Raw genomic sequence first — 21,843 nt, 5'->3', positions numbered from 1 at the left:
AGGTTCTGAAATACGTCTAATTTTATACAGCCTACCTGTATTTTCAGCATAATGATTACTGTCACTGAAGTGAAGAAATGAAAGAATATGAAGGAAGCATGTTCGGGACACATTTTTAGAAAATATCGGAATCTGAAAAAGACAGTCTTCGGTCCTGTACATTCTTATATCAGGCTTTTGGACTATACCTGTAATGAACATCAACCCTGAAAGCTTTTTCAACTCGGAAACATCAATCGGTTTCCAGGATTGCATGATCAAATTCTTTTTTGAAAGGCCGGTGCGCCGCACTTACCACTTGACTCGCATATAGATTGGTCTGCTCACACATATACTGATAAAATTTGTCATTCGGGAAAATACTCACGTAACTCGTAATATTGCTAATTTTCTATTTGAACATTTATACCTGAAATCCCTGTAAATGATGGAACAGGTGGACAAAAACTAGGATGATATGTATCAGGCACTTCACTTTCTTCTATAGGAGTATTGCATTCAGGAATCGGAATTTCCTCGTCACTCTCACTTTCACTATCTGAGTCTATTTCAAGAATAAGTTCATCACCAGAATCATCATTGTGAACAATATCTAATAGTTCTTTTTCTGTAAGAAACTTTGTTTTATAAGCCATTATACCACACTCAGTAAGAACGACACGCACTGCATTGGAATCTCAAGTACCGACTTGACGCGCGAGGAAGTGCTGAGATTTTCCTGCTAAAACAGCTGAGATAAACATGAGCCCACTCAATGCGAGGGTTATCTCAACAAGGTCAACCAACTTCCTGCTACAACCAGTAATGCTGATTAAGGTGTAAGAATGCATAGATGACGAATATAAACAGCATTGCTTCGCGCGGAACATTACACGTCTTACGCCGTCCACGGCCCGCAGCATAGGGGCAAGCTTAAACGTCTTACGCCGTCCACGGTCCGCAATGAGTTAACATGTTGAATTAATACTTCTCCGGGTAGCCTGGAGCTTGCATTTTATCTCCAAAGTTATGAATGCGCTCTCATATATGCCACTCGAAGTTGGGGTTAGATAATCTTATGCCTCGCCACATTCGACGATAATATGGCAACACTAATTTGAATACAAGTTATGGTCTGAGACCATGGCAAATACATACTCACAGTATGATTCACTAGCTTAGCACTTCACAGCACAATTCAGTAGACATCACCGTAACACCAAAGTCATTCAGATGTCCCAGTCGAGTCAAGATAAGCCACGGTTCTTAAAGTCAATTGCACTCCCGGCGAACCAGCCATTAAATAAACTATACCGGTCACATGGTTCTCACACCAGTCATCGCCTCCTACTCTTACATTTTTCTCCATCTGAAAAAATCACTACATTGCATTCTCATCACATGTGGCTCACTGTTTTTAAAATACTGACGCTAAACATTGGCATACTGACGCCATGAAAACTGTTGAGTGATATGTGTCATGTTGGACAAACTAACCTCTTGCCCAACTTTCTTTATATTTAGCTCTCTTGTCTAATAAGGATTCCCAACTTTTGGTGCCACAGAATGTCACCAGTTTGGCATAAATAAAACAAATAATGCTTATAATACATTAATACTGTAAATACATATAGTATTCTTACTATAAAATAAATAATGCTTATGAAAATGAAATGTGAAATGTCGTATGGCTTTTAGTGCCGGGATATCCCAGGATGGGTTCGGCTCGCCAGGTGCAGGTCTTTCTATTTGACACCCTTAGGTGACCTGCGCGTCGTAATAATGCTTATAATATATCGGTATTAATAAGTGCATAACCTATAATGGGGGCGTAAATAATGCCGTAATTACAAAATTGAGATTCTGTACAGTTACAGAATGTATTTTCTGTCCCAAAGTGCAAGGGTGAACAGATGTATGTTTGATGTGCAATCTTCTATAGTGAATTTAACTTGCTGAGTGGAACAGTCTGTCTCGGAATATTCATGGGAAGTAACTAGGGAGTTGTAGGTTTTCATGGCTCATTGTCATTAAATGAAATTCTGGATTAAACAAAGTACTGTCAGCAGCAGACCTTATATGCTTTGCCCTGATTGAAAGCCAATGAAACTTTGCCGAAAGCTGGGCATTTTTGTTACAGCTCAATATAAAGTGGTTTAATCCAAAAATAATCTTTATCTATCTCTTTCTTTCTTTCTTTCTTTCTTTCTTTCTTTCTTTCTTTCTTTCTTCAGCTTATCCCAGGTGTTTCTGGTGTTGCTGGAGCCACTCAGGCTCAGTTTGGTTTCAGCTTGGGGTTTAAAGGCCGGCCCCGTGGTGTAGGGGTAGCGTGCCTGCCTCTCGCCCGGAGGCCCCGTCCACTCAGCCTACGTGATTAGAATTGAGGAGCTATCTGACGGTGAAATGGCGGCCCCTGTCTTGAAAGCCCAGAATAACGACTGAGAGGATGCGTCGTGCTGATGACACGACCCCTCGTAATCTGCAGTTCTTCGGGCTGAGCAGCAGTCGCTGGGCAGGCCAAGGCCCTTTCAAGGGCATTAAGTGCCATGGGGTTTGGCTTTTTTGGGGGGAGTTTAAAGTCAGATGCCCATCCTGACACCATGTGATTTTTTAGATTAAAATCTCAACCCAGGATTGACCAGGACTCAAACCTCAGCCTTCTGGATGAGAAGCCAGCAGCTAAGCCCCTGAGCTAATCATGCCCCTGTTCCTCTGGATCACACATATTCTGATTATTACCAGTATTTGACACGAGTCCATCATAGCATTTAAGTTATTTGGTCCATACTTCAGACATGCTGATAGGAATGAGGATGTTACACACTGAACGGAGCACACTGGAGCAGTGTTCATTACTGTCTATGGCCAGGTCATTTCTAGCACTGGAAAATGGCATTGGTAGATCACAAGCATTGTAGCTGGGCTTAGTCGCTCAGATGGTTGAGGCGCTGGTCTTCTGACCCCAACTTGGCAGGTTCAATCCTGGCTCAGTCCGGTGGTATTTGAAGGTGATCAAGTACATTAGTCTCGTGTTGGTAGATTTACTGGCCTGTGAATGAATCCTGCGGGACTAAATTCAGGGACCTCGGCGACTCCAAAAATCATAAAAGTATTTAGTGGGACATAAAAGCCAAGAACATTATTTAAAAACATTATTGCATGCGTAGTCCCAACTTGGCAACCTGTTAAATAGATGCAACAGCTGGTACTGTGTATAGAATGTATGCAACACACTGTAAGAGTAAACATCCCTTGTACAGTAAAGAAGACAGTACTTTTCTGAATATATTACCTTTAGAAGTGATAGCCTGTAAACAAAGTTAGTAATGTGTATTTCACACTTGTAGAGATCTCGGGATTCTGGTGGTGAAGATGACACGTCCATCAAGCAGCAACTGAGCAGCCTGATTTATTTGAGGAAGGTCATTGACAACAGACTAACAAGACTAAAGGAGGGGGCTGATACTGATTCTGTAGGTATGTTGTCATGGAAATTCATTAGTTTACAGATAGATTACTCTTAATGTTATGTAAGTATGTTGAACAATGTTTCATCAGAGTTCGGACCAAGTAAGGTATGGTGCAGAATGAGAACAGTAGTATTCTTTAAATTCTTAAGCATTTTTGTTTTAGTCACTGCATGAGTATAAATAGCTTTAACAGGGAATGCTCATAAAAGAACATGATGTTTAGATCATGACTAGGCTTTTAATTAATTGTGAGTCTAAGGAGTTAATAAGGTGATATATTGTCACAAAATTGGTGTCTGATTTTTGAAAATGTGATTATTTCAAATTTCTATTATGTTTATTCCAAAAATATATTTTAAAATTACAATCACAAAAATGTCCTATTAACTTGTGCTATCTTTTAATTATTAAGGTTGTTTGTTTATTGTATAGTATGCATAATTAATCACAAGAAGGGCAGGTGTTGTCAACAGAAAATTAGGCATGACCTGTAGATGAACATCTATAGAACCACACACCGAGCTCAATAGCTGCAGTCACTTAAGTGCAGCCAGTATCCAGTATTCAGAAGACAGTAGGTTCAAACCCCATTTGTCGGCAGCCCTGAAGATGGTTTACTGTGGGTTCCCATTTTCACACCAGGCAAATGCTGGGGCTGTACCTTATTTAGGGCCACGGATGCTTCCTTCCCACTCCTAGCCCTTTCCTGTCCAATTGTCGCCGTAAGACCTATCTGTGTCGGTGCGACGTAAAAAGCAACTGCAGGAAAAAAAATAAGAAAAAAACCACTACATGCAAACACTACTACTACTACTACTACTACTACTACTACTACTACTACTACTACTACTACTACTTGTTCACATGAATGTTCACTTCCAAAATGCTTCATTTGATGAGTGTGCCTTTGGTAAGAGTTCCCAGTAGATTATTTGACTATACAGTGAAAAACTCTGTTCTTGCATTGCAGTTCTTTATTATGGCCCAGACAGGTCTGAGTATTTCATAGTCTCTTGTTCATTGACCCTCCTTTCATTCTGTTCCTAACGTTTCTATTCTGACACCCTACCCTTCCCCGCTGAAGTGATTACCGGTCTAGAGTACACTTCACTGAAGAATCTTATTCTTCGACTGAGTGAAGAAGTAAATGTCGAACGATTTCTTTGTGTTCTAATCAACTAACTGGTGGCTTCCTTATTCACATGGAGACCAGTGCACATGTTCCAGTGGATGGATTCCTTATGAGCAAAGATTTACCTCTTGGTGGTTCTAGCTGGGTTGTATATATGCATTACATTTATGATTCATATAGTGCTGTAAATGATGCAAATGATAATGAGAGGTAAAGAGAAGGTTCAACAAGAATGCTGCGTTCTAGTATTCATTATTCCAAAGGTGGTATAATATTCCATTCAAGAAGCTTGTAACTGTGTTTACGCAGCCACATTATTTTACAGGACACAGAGGTGACAACTATTATGGATTGTCCGTAATGATTACGGATTTCACTTTGCGATTATGGCATTATGGTCGAAGGGGAAATTACTACGGAAAAGCAACATTGTTACGATAAAAATTAATTTCTACGAAAAAAAGGAAGGAAGTAAACAATGTTCAATCCCTTAGAGCATTACTGGTCAACCCTCCTCGTTTCAGTGTTTGTAAGTTGGCAACTAAACATATTTCGCAGTTATTTGGTCATCACTTCCTTTTGTTTCCCACGAGCGTTGTGAAATCACGGCCAGCTACATAGATATACGCTGCTCTCTTAGCTAGAATGACGCGGAAATGACGCATCAAGTCGGCCGTGAGGTAGGCTCTACTCCTTGCTACTCCTTGCCCTGCTGTTCTTCACTGTGCGCATTCAGCTCTCTGTCTTGTGTGCGTAGAACTGGTGGTATATTTAGCGCGTTTCAATTATCCTAGTCATTGATTCGAAAAGAAGTGATTGGTTTTGTAAAATGAAGTGGAGCAATATGTAGTGTTACAGAAATATCGAGACGGTTACACAAAGGAATGGCCATGCCTACTTGCTTCTTGTGTTAGTGAAAACCACGTGTTCTGCAGTGTGTGTTTGTGTGATTTCTCTGTGGTTCACGGTGGACGAGATGATTGCAGAAGACACATAGAATCCAAGAAACATCACACATACGGTGAATCAAAATTACAAAACCAGTCTGTTTCATTGTTCTTCGTAAAATGTATTGAAACTGCAGTAACAAATGCTGAATTGCTGTTCACATCATTTCTTTTGGAGCATAATATTCCGTTATCAGTTTCAGACCATGCTGGAAATTTGTGTAGATCAATGTTCCCCGACTCTAAAATATCTCAGAAATATGATTGTGCGAGAACTAAAACCTCTGCTTTAGTTCAATACATGGCATCTGAGGCAAAAAAGGAAATAAGTGAACTTTTGCAAATAACTCCTTTTTCTTTGGCTACTGATGGTAGTACAGATTCAAATGCAGTTAAACTTTATCCTATAGCGTCTCTTTCTTTAATGCTCAGAGAGCCCAAATATAAACTCTTCTATTGTCGTTGTTAGAGAGTACCGACAATCCAGGTGAGGGAATTTTCTGTTATTAATAGTGAATTGTCTTTGTTACGGAGTTATCCATGGAAGGCAGAGGTGAAAGAAGGTGCGGGCTGGAATGGGTCTAAGTACAAAGCCGAAAGATGAATTAAAATTTCAATAAAGGTTATATTTTCAGAACTTAACAATTTTCATATAGACTTTCAAAAATTCAACAAGTAGCAAATCAACAACAAGCCAAAATCAGGTACAACGAATCACGAGTTTTAGGAGATCATTACAAGAACTGGGCTTCGAGCCCCAAATTTATAATTCCTGAGCCCTCAGCTCACAACCACAAATTACCAAAAGGGCAGAAAACCCCTCATTACATGGAGCACTTGCTCCCACCTAGTAATGTCAAGCCTCCTAGAGGCACCTTTCAAAACACCGTAAAGAGCTGACCCGTTCTCAAAGCCTATTAAAGGCAATACAATGCTTTACAATCACTTGCCATCGAGGCACAACTTACAAGAATTAAACAGGGGTATCTCGTACCCAGCCTGCAGGGCCTTAAAAGGAAAATAATAGGTTAATTAAATGGCCCAAAATACCAATATGAATGGAGGCGTAGCTTGCGCTCCTACATGAAACCTTATAAAACCAAAGGGGCACTAGGCCGATGACACAGGAGCTATTCCCAAACTACGGAGGTGACTCGTATAAGAAAATTTTAATACATTAAAAGTAGAAAATCGGTTATGAAAACGTAGTCACCTCAACTCAAAATGAAGGGGAGTTCAAGAGGGTAAAGCACTTTCTATCCCCGATTTAAGTTAAATAATAAGAAACTTTTACATAAGCCGGCACTAAGTTACATTTTTTGAAAGGTAGGTTACATGGAAAAAGTTTCGGACCTTCCCCAAGGGCTAAACTGCTGAGCTAGCAAGAAATAAAGATGTTAAAAGGCCATTACCTCGTAGAAGAGCTGCTGGCGGATGAAAGAGGTGCTTCCCGCCTCCTGCTATACTTCCATACACTAAGCTAGATGTTGTACGAGTGGCTGAGAGACAAGAAAATCAGCAGTTTTTATCGTCTCGGGGAAGATTCGAGACCTTTCATGAATAATTAAGACACACCCACATGCGTTTATTGGCTAACTAAAATTTACACATAAAAAATTGGGGAAGAAGGACACAATTGGCTGAAAATTAATGACAGAATTATTGATTGGCTAACTTCAAAACTGGCGGAAAGAAAAGATTTATATTGCCAACCCACAAATGAAAGAACGAAATTTAGTTATAGGAAAACTTATTAGTATAAAATATCTTCAAGAAAAGTTCCGTCACTTTGCACCAGGGTGCATGATCACAGTTTTTGGTAGAGACATCTGTGAGAGAATGTGCACACTTCTTGATAATTAGTAAACAAAAACAATTCGAAATTAACACAGTGACATCTTCTGATAAATGGTTGAATTAATTCAGTTTTAAAGTTCAGAGTTTTAGCTGTAGAGGAGTACTTTAAGGCGGAAAATTCAAAAGTGCGGCGTATAGATGTACCTACCGGTACAGTCTTCTTTAGCCATTCCATGGGAAAATGCATTTCGTTTTCATCTGACAATGCACACACAATGATAGGGGCGAATAAAGGTGTTGCCAAATTTGTCAAGGACAGGCATTCTTCTGTTTATGTCCCGGGTTGTTCATGTCATCTCATACACATCTGTGCACAAAAAGCAGCAGCCCAATTACTAGTCAATGTAGAGAACGTTTTGATTCAGTTATATTACTGTCTTGATAAGAGTTCTAAAAGGCAAAACACGCTGAAAGTTTATCAGGCTGTTTGTGGCACAGAGGGTCACAAAATTTTGAAATATGTCAGCACCCGTAGGATCTCACTTCTTCAGTCTATTGAGAGTTCTTGAGCAATGGGAAAGCTTTGACACTCATGTTTTGTAGTGAGACCCACCATAAAAATGAGAGCACCAAGCAGTTTGAAACTGTGAAATCTTTCATACAAGACCCATATACAAAACTGTTTTGCTACTTTCTTCAGAGTACACTTCCTGTTTCTAACTCAGTGAATATATTTCTTCAACAAGATGCTCCAGCCATACACCTTCTTAGGAGGAAACTTACTGGTTTTTTAACCAACCTATTGGTCAGATTTGTTCAGCCATGTTCTATTCAGTCAGAATCTACCTCCCTTTTGAGTGTTGAATTCAAGAGGAGGAAATACCAGAAAGCCAATGAGGACTTGTTAATTGGAGCAAAAGCTAGGGCATACTTGAAATATAATGACTGTGATGAAGAGATGTTTTATAATTCTGTAAGAGAGTTTTATATGGCAGCTTGCAGTTACATTGTCAGGAAATTTCCCCTTGATGATGAATTTCTTCATCATGCTGAAGTTGTAGACATCTCTATCAGAATGAAGGTTTCCTATTCATCTCTTGAATATTTTGTTCAAAGATTCCCAACTTTGGTCAAGGAAAGTGAACATGACAAACTTGAAGAGGAATTTTCAGTTTACCAGTGTGATACTTTTCCTGAATATATTATACATGGACCTAACATTGATGTGAATTGGGGCAACATTGCAGAGTTTAAAAATGAAAGTGGGCAAATTAAGTACTGTATAAAACCTTCAATAATGTTGTATTTGCAGTACTAAGTGTACCTCATAGTAACTTTCCCACAGAAAGAGTTTTCAGTGTTGTTAAGAAAAATCAGACAGAATTCAGGCCTACATTAAGTACATCTACACTGGAATCGCGTATGGTTCTGAAGACGAAAATGTCATCTCAGAGGGAAGTATGTCACAAGAAAACCTTCACTGAAAATCAGCTAGTGGGTGCGAAACAGGCTATAAATATTTTTTTATTGCAGAACTAACAGGTAATGAGCAAATTTTATTGTGTAATATGATATACTTTAGAATAGATTGCTGTAGAAAAGGGCAAACAGGCTTTGGATTTGACTCGTAAACGTTTTGACAGGGAGGGGGTGCGCGAGTTAAAAATGGGTTGGCACCTCTGAGGACATCATAAAAATGTTGCATCGTGTAATGTATAAAAATATAATACCTAGAATTAATTGTATATTAAGTCAAAACACCACAGTTTTCCTTTCAACACTTCATTTATGATATCAACATTTTTGAAGTGAGTAATAATGTGAGGACTAACACCAAATGTAGTGAAGATATCTATAGAAATGTTACTTTAACATGATGAATATTTGCCTCTCTCATGTTAAAAGTCAAGCGGAATTAGTATATTCTTTTCATAGCATGTAATTTGCTGGCCCCTTGGTCTAGTGGTAGTGAGCCCGTATCTTACAGGAAGGCCTTGGGTTTGGTTCCTGGCCAGGTCAGGGATTTTTACCTCGTGTAATTCAAGGCCCACTCAGTCTGTGCAAGAACAATTAAGGAGCTATCGGGCAGTGAGATAGAAAGCCATGAATATTGGCCCAAGAGGATTTGTCACACTGATCATTCTGCATCATATGATCTTCAGGCCTTCGGGTTGAGCTGCGATTGCTTGGTTCGCCTAGGCCCATTAGAACTGTAGCACCATGGAGTTTGGTATAAAATAAGAATTATAATCTCATGGCCTCAACAACCATGTGGAGACATTTAAATTTGGTGCCATCTCAGTTGTATCCTCCTCAATTTCTACATTCTGTTAGTAGTTGATAGAGTAACATGGGTCTCTCTTGGCCAACCTGTGGCTGAGTTTTTAATTAATTTTGTTGGGGTAGCGCCTAATATGTTGCCAGAGATCTTTTGGATGCCTACATTGTACGACATGGAGTGTGGAACTCTCCCCACTCCAAAAATCTGTCTACCTCTGCCGGATTTTAACTCAGTCTTGGGATCCAGAGGCTGACAATCTACCACTGATCCACAGAGTGAGCTGGAGTTTGGTGTGATTTAGTATATATGATTCACAAACTTGATATATGCATTTAATTTTGCTGCTACACTACTGTAAGCAGGCATTGCAGGTTATCTGCTACCAATTACGGTGTGTTAATTAATAATTCCTCCATCATCTTTGTCTCTCTTTACTGCTCCCTATTTTCGTGTTAACACACTGTATGTGGAGTCTGTTAACATTTGACGAGACAATATTGGAAGTAGAGAGGTATTGACACACATGATTGGCATAATATGGGGTTTTATTGACACTAAAATAATGTACACAAAATGACCAACAAATGGCGGTTCATACGTTACACAAGCAATACCGCATTTTCGCGAATAATCCCCGAATATTAAACAAAATTGAGGCACAAAATTGGGGTGCGGGTTTTATTTGCATTAAGGCTGGAAACATGCTCCTGATTCACATAGTTTTCGATGTTGGGTGTACAGTTATGCTTTGCATAACTGCAGATGGAAGAAGTGTTTTAGACGTGGAGTGTGACGAATGTGTAAGTAATTTAGGGGAGGATTCTAGTGATACAAATTACAAAGAATCTTCAGAACTACAGCGAATCGCACCTATTACAAGTTCAGATTAATGAAATATCTGTCACGTAAGAAGGCCTACTTGCCAATTTTCATGGCAAATATATTTTATAGCAGTGATAATACATTTTTATTATCTCAGATATGTTCAGGCAAAGTAGCTATATCCGTCATATTCATATTTGCGTAAAGACCATGTGGAACTCGAGGAGTGATATGAAATGTTTGATTATGCCTACGTTAACTCTTTTGCTGGAAGGAATTTTAGTTCATTTAATTTTTTTTCAAAATTATCCTTCCTAAAATTAGAATGTGGGGATTACTCGGCGGTGAGGATTATTTGCGTAAATACGGTAACTAGCATAACAATCGAAGTTTAGCAAAGATGATGTTCTTTATAACACATGCTCAACATGTCAGCTGTCATTTATCAACAATATCTGTTGTCAACAGCACTGTACAGCATATCCGTAGGCATGGTAAGAAATTGACATTGAATGTTGGCTCTTAGCATCCCTAATGAGGTCGGACAATCGCGGTAGACTTGCTCCTTCAGGTAACCCCACAACCAGTAATCACACGGATTGAGGGTAGGGGACGGGGGGGGCCAAGCATGATATGCCGCGATTGCAGGCGCATCTGACGCCCTCTCTCACGACAGCTCCTTTTATACTGTATACAAGCCTCATTGAACATCACTGACGTGTTGCTGTCCAGCAGCTGTCCAGCACTATGTGTTGGTCCGTTTCTGCTCTGTCAGTAAAATCTCATGCCATGAAAAGCATGTATGGCCATTTGTACCTGACATGTTGTCCAACGCCATCTGTTTTTCATTTTGTGAACTTTATTTCGGTGTCAAAAAAACCCTATGTCATGCCAAGCACGTATGTCAATTAATACCTCTCTATCTCTAATATTCCATGAAGTATTGCCTTGTAAAATGTTAATGGACTTTTGGGTCACCCTTGCAATCAACATGACTGAATAAGCTGAAAGTATATTTGAAGTGCAATGTGGTTGTGGAAACTAAATATTTACTTCAATTGGCCCACACTGGATGACAAGCAGGCACTCTACACTTGTGCGGGTGGTAGTGTCAAACCTGGAGCTCCAACCCTTTCCAACAGAACAAATATGCGCTAGGCTACTGTAGCTCAAATGATAGAGGATTCAATGCAAAATCAGAATTTTGGAATCCTACTCTTATCCGGTTAAATATTTTTGTTGTGTATTTATCGTCTGCTCGGCATGTATAGTATGTACTCAACACAATAAGTTGAAAGTGTATTTCAAATAAAGTGTGGCCAAGAAAATTCCAAAATTTACTGAAGTTAAAAATATTTGTGGAAAACCCATGCCTTTTTTGTGACCATATTTCTCACCTCATTATCCTCTTAATTGTTTGAAATAAATCTCAGTATTATTAGAGCTCATTCAAAATGGCCCTAAGAAACTAATATTTCTTCTGTATCATTATGTACGTATCATTTTTCCTGTGCATGTGTAGTAATTTCTTGTTTTATGTTTAATATTGCTTTATTATTTAGAAGTACTTAGTTTTCTCTTTATTTCAGCTTTACAGTAGTCAAAGAGTATTGCAAGGTAATAATTTTTATTTGTAACATTTTTAACATATCATTAATCTTTTGTGCTCTTCTTTCTGCATGTTGCTAACTTAATTCCGTACCTCTCAGTTGTTTGTTCTTATTTCGTAGTTTGTTATTGATTTGTGATTTGAAATGGCTGATTTTTTAAATTACCATCAATTGGGCTTAAGACTGCCATTTTTACAACACTTTTTATTTTCCATTCTTAAGAAACTTGTTGCAGTTCATGGAAATAGTTACAGAAGATACTGAACTGGAAACATTTTTTTTGATTATTGTACAATTCTTTGGTGCTGTTAAGATTTTGCAAAAAAAAAAAAAAAAAATTCAAATTGTTGGCCAATCTAATCTACTAAATATAATTTAGACGATCTCTCTTCACAAAATAATACTATGTAACACTGCACTCAGACCATAAAAATTTTTGGTTTCCATGGTTTGATATTCTTGCAAGGATTAAATCCTTTTAAATATGTTTGGCTTAGTTATGTCATTATTTAAGAGCTTACCTTCCGTGCATAAGGTTTGTGAATTGAGTCCTTTCTTATTTAAGTCATAACAGTCTTTTTTAATGTTATTAATTTTTTAAACATATTGTTTCGGTTTCTTAGAACTATGGTTAACACTTGTCAACCTTTCTGAATTTCCAGTACTCCTTCATCTTGATGTAGAATGCAGTTCTTTGGTCGTTGGACCACTTTGCACTAGGTCATCTTTTCAGTCTTTCTGGAAGATCCCTTTATCCCGTAAGTCTTGAACTTACTTCTTATGTTAACATTGATGCTTTCACGGCCCATACTTGTAGACAAGATATGGGCTTTTGGGCTTATGTCGTGTCAAGAAAACAAGGTGAAACTAAATTTCGTAGAGAACTTGCTCCGCGTCTTCAGAAGAAAATCTTGACTGTTCACAAGGAAGGCTTGTACAGTATTGAAGGTTTGAATTTAGGTGCTGGTAATAGAAGTGAAAGTGGCACGTTCGTTCATCACCAGATGGCTTATCGTATGCGGTACATCGCTAGCATTCGAAGTGGAAGCTGATGGCATCATCGGAATCTGTCTAGGAGGGTATTACTTAATTGATAGCCAGTGTCCCTGTTGAAATTGTTAGGATTTATACGTATTTCCACAGCTTCCCGTATAATCCTGCACCTGTAGTGTCTAGCTTGAACATCTTGCAACACATCACGACCCGAGGTTAGGGCGTGCTCAGCTATTGCTGATTTGTCTGGCTGGTTGAGACAGATATTTCTTTGGTGTTCCTTGATGCGAGTCCCAATGGACCGGCATGTTGCCAGAAGTACAGGGAATTTTGTACACCCCAGGGTGTAATAGTGGGGACAATTTGTCCTTGCTTTTATCTAAACTGTGAGCAATTTTGGTGACTGTACTGAACATGGTTTTGATATTGTGTTTGCGGAGGACCTTGGCAATTTGGTCTGTGGTCTTGTGGATGTAAGGCAGGTAGGCAGTTCCCTTCACTCCTTCTTTCTGTGAGCTTTGTTTAGTTGTCTCTCTGGGATGCAGGGTTCTATGAATCTGTACATCGTTGTAACCATTACCCTTGAACATGACTTTGAGTGTGTCCATCTCCTCCTGAGTCAACAACATTTGATGACTCACAAAGTCGTGTCGCTCTCATGGTGAGCATCGTGAGAATCCCCTGTTTTTGTGCTGGATGGTGGTGAGAATCTGCATGAAGATAAGGATTTTTGTGGGAGGCTTACGATTGACGGTATGTCCTAAGGAGCCATCCAGTTTCTTTCTTAGTAGAACATCCAAGAAAAGAAGGCATCCATCCGACTCATCTCCATGGTGAATTTAATTGAAGGATGTTGGTGATTTAAGTGGTTTAAAAATATATGAAATTACTCAGGACCTTCTGTCCATACCACAAATGTGTCAACATACCTCCACCAAATCGTAGGTTTGATGGGCGCCGAAGCAATAGCCTCCCTCTCAAAATGCTCTATAAAGAAATTAGCCACTACCGGCGAGAGTGGAGTTCGCAAAGTTCTCTGCGAAACATAGAGAGTTTCACCTTGTTTTCTTGGCACGGCATAAGACCAAAAGCCCATATCATGTTTACTTACTTTTTTTTTGAACCAGTGCCTCAGAGACTCCGGCCAGATCCTCTTTCACTCGGTGCCCATGAAGTTGTACGCTTCATAGTCATGAGAAGATCAAGAATTCTTTGAGATATTCTGGTGTCAGGCATTCAAGACAGATGACCGTAAGACAAAAGACAGTGCTTCCTCATAACAAGTGAGAGCTTTTCAGATTCAGAGTACAGCTCTGCACTTGATCATATGGAATATTTGACTTAGGAATTGCGGAGACGAAGATCTTTTGTAGGAATGTCCTCTCTTTCATTTGGTCAGGCTGAGTGGCGCTGGCCTTCTGACCCCAACTTGGCAGGTTCGATCCTGGCTCAGTCCGGTGGTATTTGAAGGTGCTCAAATACGTCAGCCTCGTGTCGGTAGATTTACTGGCACGTAAAAGAACTCCTGCGGGACTAAATTCCGGCACCTCGGCGTCTCCGAAAACCATAAAAGAGTAGTTAGTGGGACGTAAAGCAAATAGCATTATTATTATTATTATTATTATTATTATTATTATTATTATTATTATTATTATTATTCTTTTATTTGGATCTTCTCTATCTCACCATGGTGAATGAGGGCCATGTTCTTCAGCACATACTACTGTTGTGTAGTGGTAGTATTTGGCGTACCATGAGGTCCTAATTTTAAATTAGGACACTTCAACCTAATCAACACTTTTAAAATTTATGTAGAATTTTATTCTATCTCATTTTTACAGTAGTACTAGTTTTGGTCTCTTACTAAAACTACCCTCAGCTACAATGATAACCTTAAAAACTATACATCACTACAAATTATATAAATGATAAAAGCTGTATATTATAAATTTACATTCCTAACTTTTTAGGTTTCGTCTTTCTGAATTAGGAATACCATTTAAATATCCATTTTTTTTTTACACTGTAAAAACTTTTGTTTTTGTCCTACACTTTTATAAAAAAAATGTATTAACACACACTAAAACACAGTTTTAAGAGTACCGGGCGAGTTGGCAGTGCGGTTGGGAGTGCGCAGCTGTGAATTTGCATCCAGGAGATAGTGGTTTCGAGCTCCACTGTCTGCAGCCCTGAAGATGGTTTTCTGTGGTTTCCCATTTTCATACCAGGCAAATGTTGGGGCTGTACCTTAATTAAGGCCATGGCCACTTCTTTTCCACTCTAGGCCGTTCCTATCCCTTCGTTGCCATAAGACCTATCTGTGTCTTTTAATAGTAACTATTAGAAACTTATCCGCTATCTAATTTAGTCTTCTTGTGAATGTAACCTTTTGTTTTCAGTGTAATGCTAATGGTGAATAAAGTACAAATCTATAACGAACCTCTTCTAAAATATCAAGTATTTGAGAGACAATACAGTATACTCCATAAATATCCTTGTTTCAATTTAGTTCCATTAGTTTGAAAGGTGGCTGCTGAATGTTCTCAAAGGTGGAATGTCATCGAGAAAATTATTTTTTTTTTACCATGCGTCAAATGCACCAGCTTGAAATTGGGAAACAAACCACATTTCATCATTGGTTTCGGAAATAAGTTTGATTTGAAACGGGACTTTTTCTTTCCCGTGTTGACCTTCGTACTGGTGTATGATAATATGACATAAGAGTCATCTTATAAAAGTAGTAGTAGAGGAGGAGGACTTCCAACCCGTCAGAGAGTAAGGTAAGTGGTAGAGAAGTGAGGGCTATAAAATGGGAATAAATTTTCTTAGTCCTTGCAGTACTGATACATTCAGGGTCAGAAAGAGAAGTGTACAGGCTTGGAGTTTTAAGCTAATATTAATCTTAAGTAATGTGTGATGGAGCCTACAGTTTTACATGGAATCCAAATTACTTAGGCATGACTTCCAATTTTAGAAATGTCACTTGCATTGGCCTAGCTAGAACAGAAAAGAATAAAAGATGACCATGAGAAATTGGGCAGCAATGCTGATGGCAGAAGCTTGAAACAAGTAAAGGGAAGCAATGCTAGGTATCGGAGGCCTTATGGTTGCGACATACATTTCACAAATTATGCCCCTATGGAACTATGTGTGATTTTTTATTTGGTGGTAGAGTAACTTTCTAGGTCTCTTCCCCAAAAGTGTTGTTTGTTGATATGTTGTGGAACCATATTGTCATGCTCTCAAACAGTTTTTCTCTCTTTTGTTAGTCTTGCTTCAACTGGAAAATTCTGAGTTACCTTTAAGTGATATCCCATGAAACAAAATTTTAGTGATACAATGTTATTAAATTTTATTTTTTTTCCCCTTTTTCTTTTTAATGGCATTCTCTTTGTTCTGTAGATTGTATCCTGTATTATGGTTTTGGCACCTCTTGTATTGCATCGATGTTGATGGTGAGTTCGTTTGGAAAGAATCTTACATGTAAATGAGGAGGCAGTTGTGTGTGTTTCTATGGTTAGCCATATGAAGGATCTGGGATGTAGTTGTAAAACTAATTTAGAACAACATTTCTTTGTGATCTTCGTTAGGATATATCCTGACAAGCACAAAAGAAAAAAGAAGCAACACATTTTAGATATTGAAGAAATTATGTGTAATTGTCCATTTAATGCAATTTCGTCCCATCTTTCTTGATAGGGAAGGTAGCTGCTATGTTTCTGTTAGAGAATTGTGTGTCAGTAATTATTGACAATATGAATATAATAACGTATCATATCAAATTATGCGATGGAATAGTTGTGAAATTAGGCCACAGGGCGAGTTTCATAGCCCATCGAGTATTGAAATGTGATGTTATGATAAGAATATTGTATATTGTTTTATCTACTTCGAAGAGAAATGGATTTAAACTAAAATGTTCACAATTTATTATATTTGAGTTTCAGCTGTGTTACATAGTCACTACTATTGCTGCTTATGAATGCATTCGTTTACAGTATTTTGGTTACGAAAAGGGACAGAGCTGTACTTCTTGTGTGTCATCATGTTAGACTTCACGACACCAAAGTAGATAAAGGTGGCTTGTGACACTGTTCTAGTGATGTTCACTATCTTGTTTCTCCTATAGCTTTTGAAATGCTATTTCAGGATATTGTGCAATCAAATTTATTATACACCTTCTCCATCCAGTTCTGCTCTTCACCTACTACGGGTGTCTTCTTTCAGTGAACCGGATTTGTAAACTTACCTGTCAGTTTTAAAATCAACTTTGAAGAGAAGATGTGCCGTTGAGACCCGAGGATGCTGTCACATTGATATTAGATGGTTGTAGCATGTCTTATGTTGCATAAGTGTTAAGTGCTACAGCTTCGACAATTTTCAGAACAGTATAGAGGTACAGGGAATGTGGCCGTTATTCTGGAAGACTAGGACACACCTGAAAGGGTCACATCAGTTAGGGATGATCGGTTCCTACGACTACAAGTTCTCCAGGACTGTAGTACTTCTATGGAAATCTGAAATAGACTCCAGCAAGTCCAACAGATGAACATCAATGAGAGAACTGTCTGAAGAAGATTAGTTGAAGCCAATCTCGATTCCAGAAGGCTGCTGCAGGCCCTGAATGTACTTGACAACACCACCTTATTTATGACAGAACATCGTGGCTGGATAATAAAACATCAAGTATTGTTCACTGATGAATCTCGATTTTGCCTCTGAACACAGGATGGTAGAGAAAAAGTGTGGAGGAGGACTCTAGGGAAAGATATTCCTCCTGTGCATTTTCAACCAGGACAGCTTATCGGACAGGTTCTGTAACGGTGTGAGTAGGAATGAGGATGAGAGCAAGGACAAACCCGGTCTTTGTAGAACACAGGCCATTTGCAGCTCATTAATAAGTGGATGATATTCTTGAGGTAAATATTGTGCCCTTTGCTCCATTCATAGGTAACAGTTTTATGCTAATATATGAGAATGCTCTCCCACTCGTTACATAACTTGTACAACAATACTTCAACAAAGTTGGGATCCATGTAATGGTATAGCTTACTCATAGTTCAGATATGATGAACTGGGAAGAAGGATCTGCCAGCATTATCGTGACACCCTGCAGAACCTGTAGTAGGCTCTTCAAGAAGTATGGTACCAGATTCCACAAGGCAGAATTGCAGCATTGATCAGGAGCATGCTTGAAATGTTAGAATTTGTGATTAAATCAAGACAATACACATTTCTAAAGGTGGGTCAAAGTGTCAGTGAAGTGTAGTAAACAAAAAGGAGAAACAAAAATGAAGTTGTAACTTAGTTTATCATACAGGTCGAGAAAACAACAAACCTCCAAAACAAGAGTGGATGCAATACATCACAGGTCCAATAAAACCTACCTTATTCACAGTAGCACAGCACAAGTCACAAGTCAATTGGAAAGCATTCTGTAATAAAGCTCACCCCATAAATAACATAAAGAGGTTGGTCAATATTTTAAAGCTACCCCTTTGCAAAAAATTAAAACATTCTGTGAGAAGAATAACAATAAATAACCAGCACCAAATAGACTGTAATCATAACATTTAATAAGTTAAGAAGATTAATTAGTTAAGGTCCAAGTAATGATCTCATACATAACATAGAGTGAACAAATCATAGTAATAATTAATTTTTAAAATTTCTTGTGGCTATTTCTAGCAGAGTACAGCCCTTATAGGGCAGACCCTCTGATGCGGGTGGGCGGCATCTGCCGTGTGTAGGTAACTGCATGTTATTGTGGTGGAGGATAGTGTTGTGTGTGTGTGTGTGTGTGGTGTGTGAGTTGCAGGGATGTTGGGGACAACACAAACACCCAGCCCCCGGGCCATTGGAATTAACCAATGAAGGTTAAAATCCCTGACCTGGCTGGGAATCAAAACTGGGACCCTCTGAACCGAAGGCCAGTGTGCTGACCATTCAGCCAACGAGTCGGACAAATCATAGTAACATGAAGTAAAATAATTATAAGCTTTTAAGGTCCACAAATGGGCTGAAATGAATAAATAAATTGTTAGTGCAATAATATATACGGTAGTTACATAATTAAAATCCGGATTTTGGCGTCTCCGAAAACCGTAAAAGAGTAGTTAGTGGGACGTAAAACAAATAACATTATATTAAAATCCGGATTTTAGAAGATAATATAATCCGCCACATGTGAAAATTGGAATGTTGCCATATTTCATATAAAAACCTCCAAAATCCACCAGAAAAAGTGTAAAAATCATGAAGTGACACCCCCAAAATAAGGGATAGATAAGAAAGACAAATCAATTCAATACATCCCAAAATCTTTGAAATCCAGCAAAACACTCAGAGTTAAGATAATTGGCATCATACTTGATCAGGAAAAAAGAAAAAAAAAAAACACCCACACATCACAACAGGTTACCAAACAATAAAAATGGATGTGGCATAACAAAACAACAATTCTTCCCATAATGGGAACAAAAGAAAGAAGAGTAAAACAACGAACATAACTCAATTCTGACATGGTATATGCTAAAGAAAAACTCTCGCAACCAAACCCAACCAGGAAGATGATGGAGGACAAGAAGAATTAACATAATAGAACACTATGACCAAACCACAAGAAGCAACAATGCTTAATAAATATTTTTAAAAAACATGTGCATTGGGATACACATCCCAATTAATAATTATTTTAAATTACATAATCATAAGTTAGCCTAATCAAATTAAGATCAGGAATGATTCCTTTATTAGATATTAAAAATTCCTTAGTTATCTTCTGGTAGCACGATCAAATCATTGTGGGCTAATTACATTTTAGTAATGAAGAAAATAATAAACGTTTAAAACTTAATTAAAACCAGATATTAATAGAATCTTGCTGATCCTTGTTTCCAGTTTGTATTTAGATCACATGGATGGAGTATTGCACTTGATGAGTTTTTAAAATGAATTCAAACACTGTTAATAACAGGCTCAGACATCTTTATGCCACTTGAAGACATAATGAATTACAATAGAATCTAATTTTCAGTGTTATGTAAGATAAATAAAAGCTCACATCTTTCGTGTTCCCTTAATTTTGCAAAATTTTGAAACCAGAAGCTCTTAGAAAATATAAAGCATAAGAAATAACTTACGTAGCATGCTCCCAAGGTAGGTCACACATCGACATCAGATCACAACTCCCCAGAGTTCCAGAATATGAGTAAAATTAATTCAAAACTTTCATGTATTGGTTCTTTGGCTACCAGGAAACACTCCACATTGTTTTCTCTTATGGTGGTTTCATTTTTTTCAAAGCTTCAAGTTCAAACCATCTCTAACAACCACTAACTCAGTCCACATATTTAATAATGGCATGATTGGTTAATGATAAGAAATATATTCACGTAAGAAAGTAAATGAAGATAATAATGATTTTCAAGTTCAGATATGTTCTAAGCTAATACAAATTTCCAAGTTCTCAATAAACAGCCAAAATAATTACTAGTAATATCACAAAATTTATTTTATTTTATGAAATACTTCCTCTCATGCAGAGGTTGCCTTGCGACAAAGTATACTTTTACATTTATTTTTGGAAGAGAAATGTTGAAGGTAACCTAATTGTAACAGTGATTTCTTAGAATTATCAGTGAGCCCCTTAAAGCTATGATGGCAATCTCCCGTAATATTGTAACTGGCAGAGACATCTGTTTCCAGAAATTAGCGGCAAAAACTGGAATCTTTCCCCTTGCTCCAATCATCAGACCTACTATGTCCATTTCCTCTATCTGGTATTTCTCCCTGTAGTAAGGAATTCTTGGTAAGTAAATATTCCTTTTCTCGAGGTTAACATCTGAGGGCTTTCAAAGCGAATTGTGGGGTCGATGATGTAACCTCTCTTCTTATTCTTGAAAGCAATGATGTCGCAATTAACGAGCGGATGTTATGATGACGTGTATTCCTTAAAAGTTCACCGTGAGGACAAGATCCCAGAACATGCGCAAGAGTTTCATCCTTGAGGCAGCGCCATAAAGGGAATCATTCTGAGATCTTCCTGGTACCGATCTAACTGCTGAAATGTTTGCTGTCATCTTCATTGCTTCACGCTATTCACTATATGATAAGGCTTGATGGTCTCGAATCCAGGAGTTGGCAGGAATATATTCATTGTACAAACATACACCTCTTCCTTTCTGCTGCAAGTTACACCACTCACTGAATGCCCTTTCTCTCAGTACTCGTTTCACTTTCCTGTCATCAGTTATTTCTAGGCGTGGATGTAGCAAATTGTCGGATGGAGGGACACTGAGGAATTGTAGTGAGAGAGTTATTTCTTCTTTCAGATTTCTCGTAGCACGGATGTATTCATCACCTGAGCTTAATAGTACCTTACAGATGTTAATGTGCTGAAGGTGAGCTTCTCAAGTTGCGCAGAAGAGTCCCAACCCCTTATATTTTTTTTTAGTGTAGGCCATTCCGTTAGGAATGTCTGCAGGTATTTGAAGAATTTCCTGAAGAGCACTTCGTATTAGTATGTCTGTATCAGCAAGGAACTTTTTCAGAATCTTCTCTGGCTTGATAGTTTGGAATGGGTATATGAGAGATGGGCATATAACTGTGTTTATTACTTTAAATTTCTGGTCAGGCTGTAATTGTGGAGAAGAAACCAATTTCTCCATTTTATTCTGTAATTTTTTAAGCTCCTGTGTATGTTGAAAAATTATTTCATTCAAAAAGTTAACTTCCAAGTAGCGGATTGTTTCTCCATGTTGCAAACTTGATATATCATATCTCTTAAATTCAGCTGGATCTTTGATTAGTT

The 21,843-nt window shown here is 38.2% G+C and overlaps 1 protein-coding gene across 1 annotated transcript in view; it reads left to right on the top strand.

The window, feature by feature from the left end:
* The window catches only part of LOC136876456 (sorting nexin-13), a 219,354-nt gene that overhangs the window by 81,113 nt on the left and 116,398 nt on the right, over positions 1-21,843 (top strand). Inside the window, exon 8 of the mRNA XM_067150440.2 lies at positions 3,327-3,456. Coding sequence (XP_067006541.2) covers positions 3,327-3,456 — 130 coding nt within the window. The remainder of the gene's footprint in view (positions 1-3,326; positions 3,457-21,843) is intronic.

Source organism: Anabrus simplex, chromosome 6 (assembly GCF_040414725.1).
Source record: "Anabrus simplex isolate iqAnaSimp1 chromosome 6, ASM4041472v1, whole genome shotgun sequence".
Classification (NCBI taxonomy): domain Eukaryota; kingdom Metazoa; phylum Arthropoda; class Insecta; order Orthoptera; family Tettigoniidae; genus Anabrus; species Anabrus simplex.
This window is presented reverse-complemented; position numbering and strand designations above follow the sequence as displayed.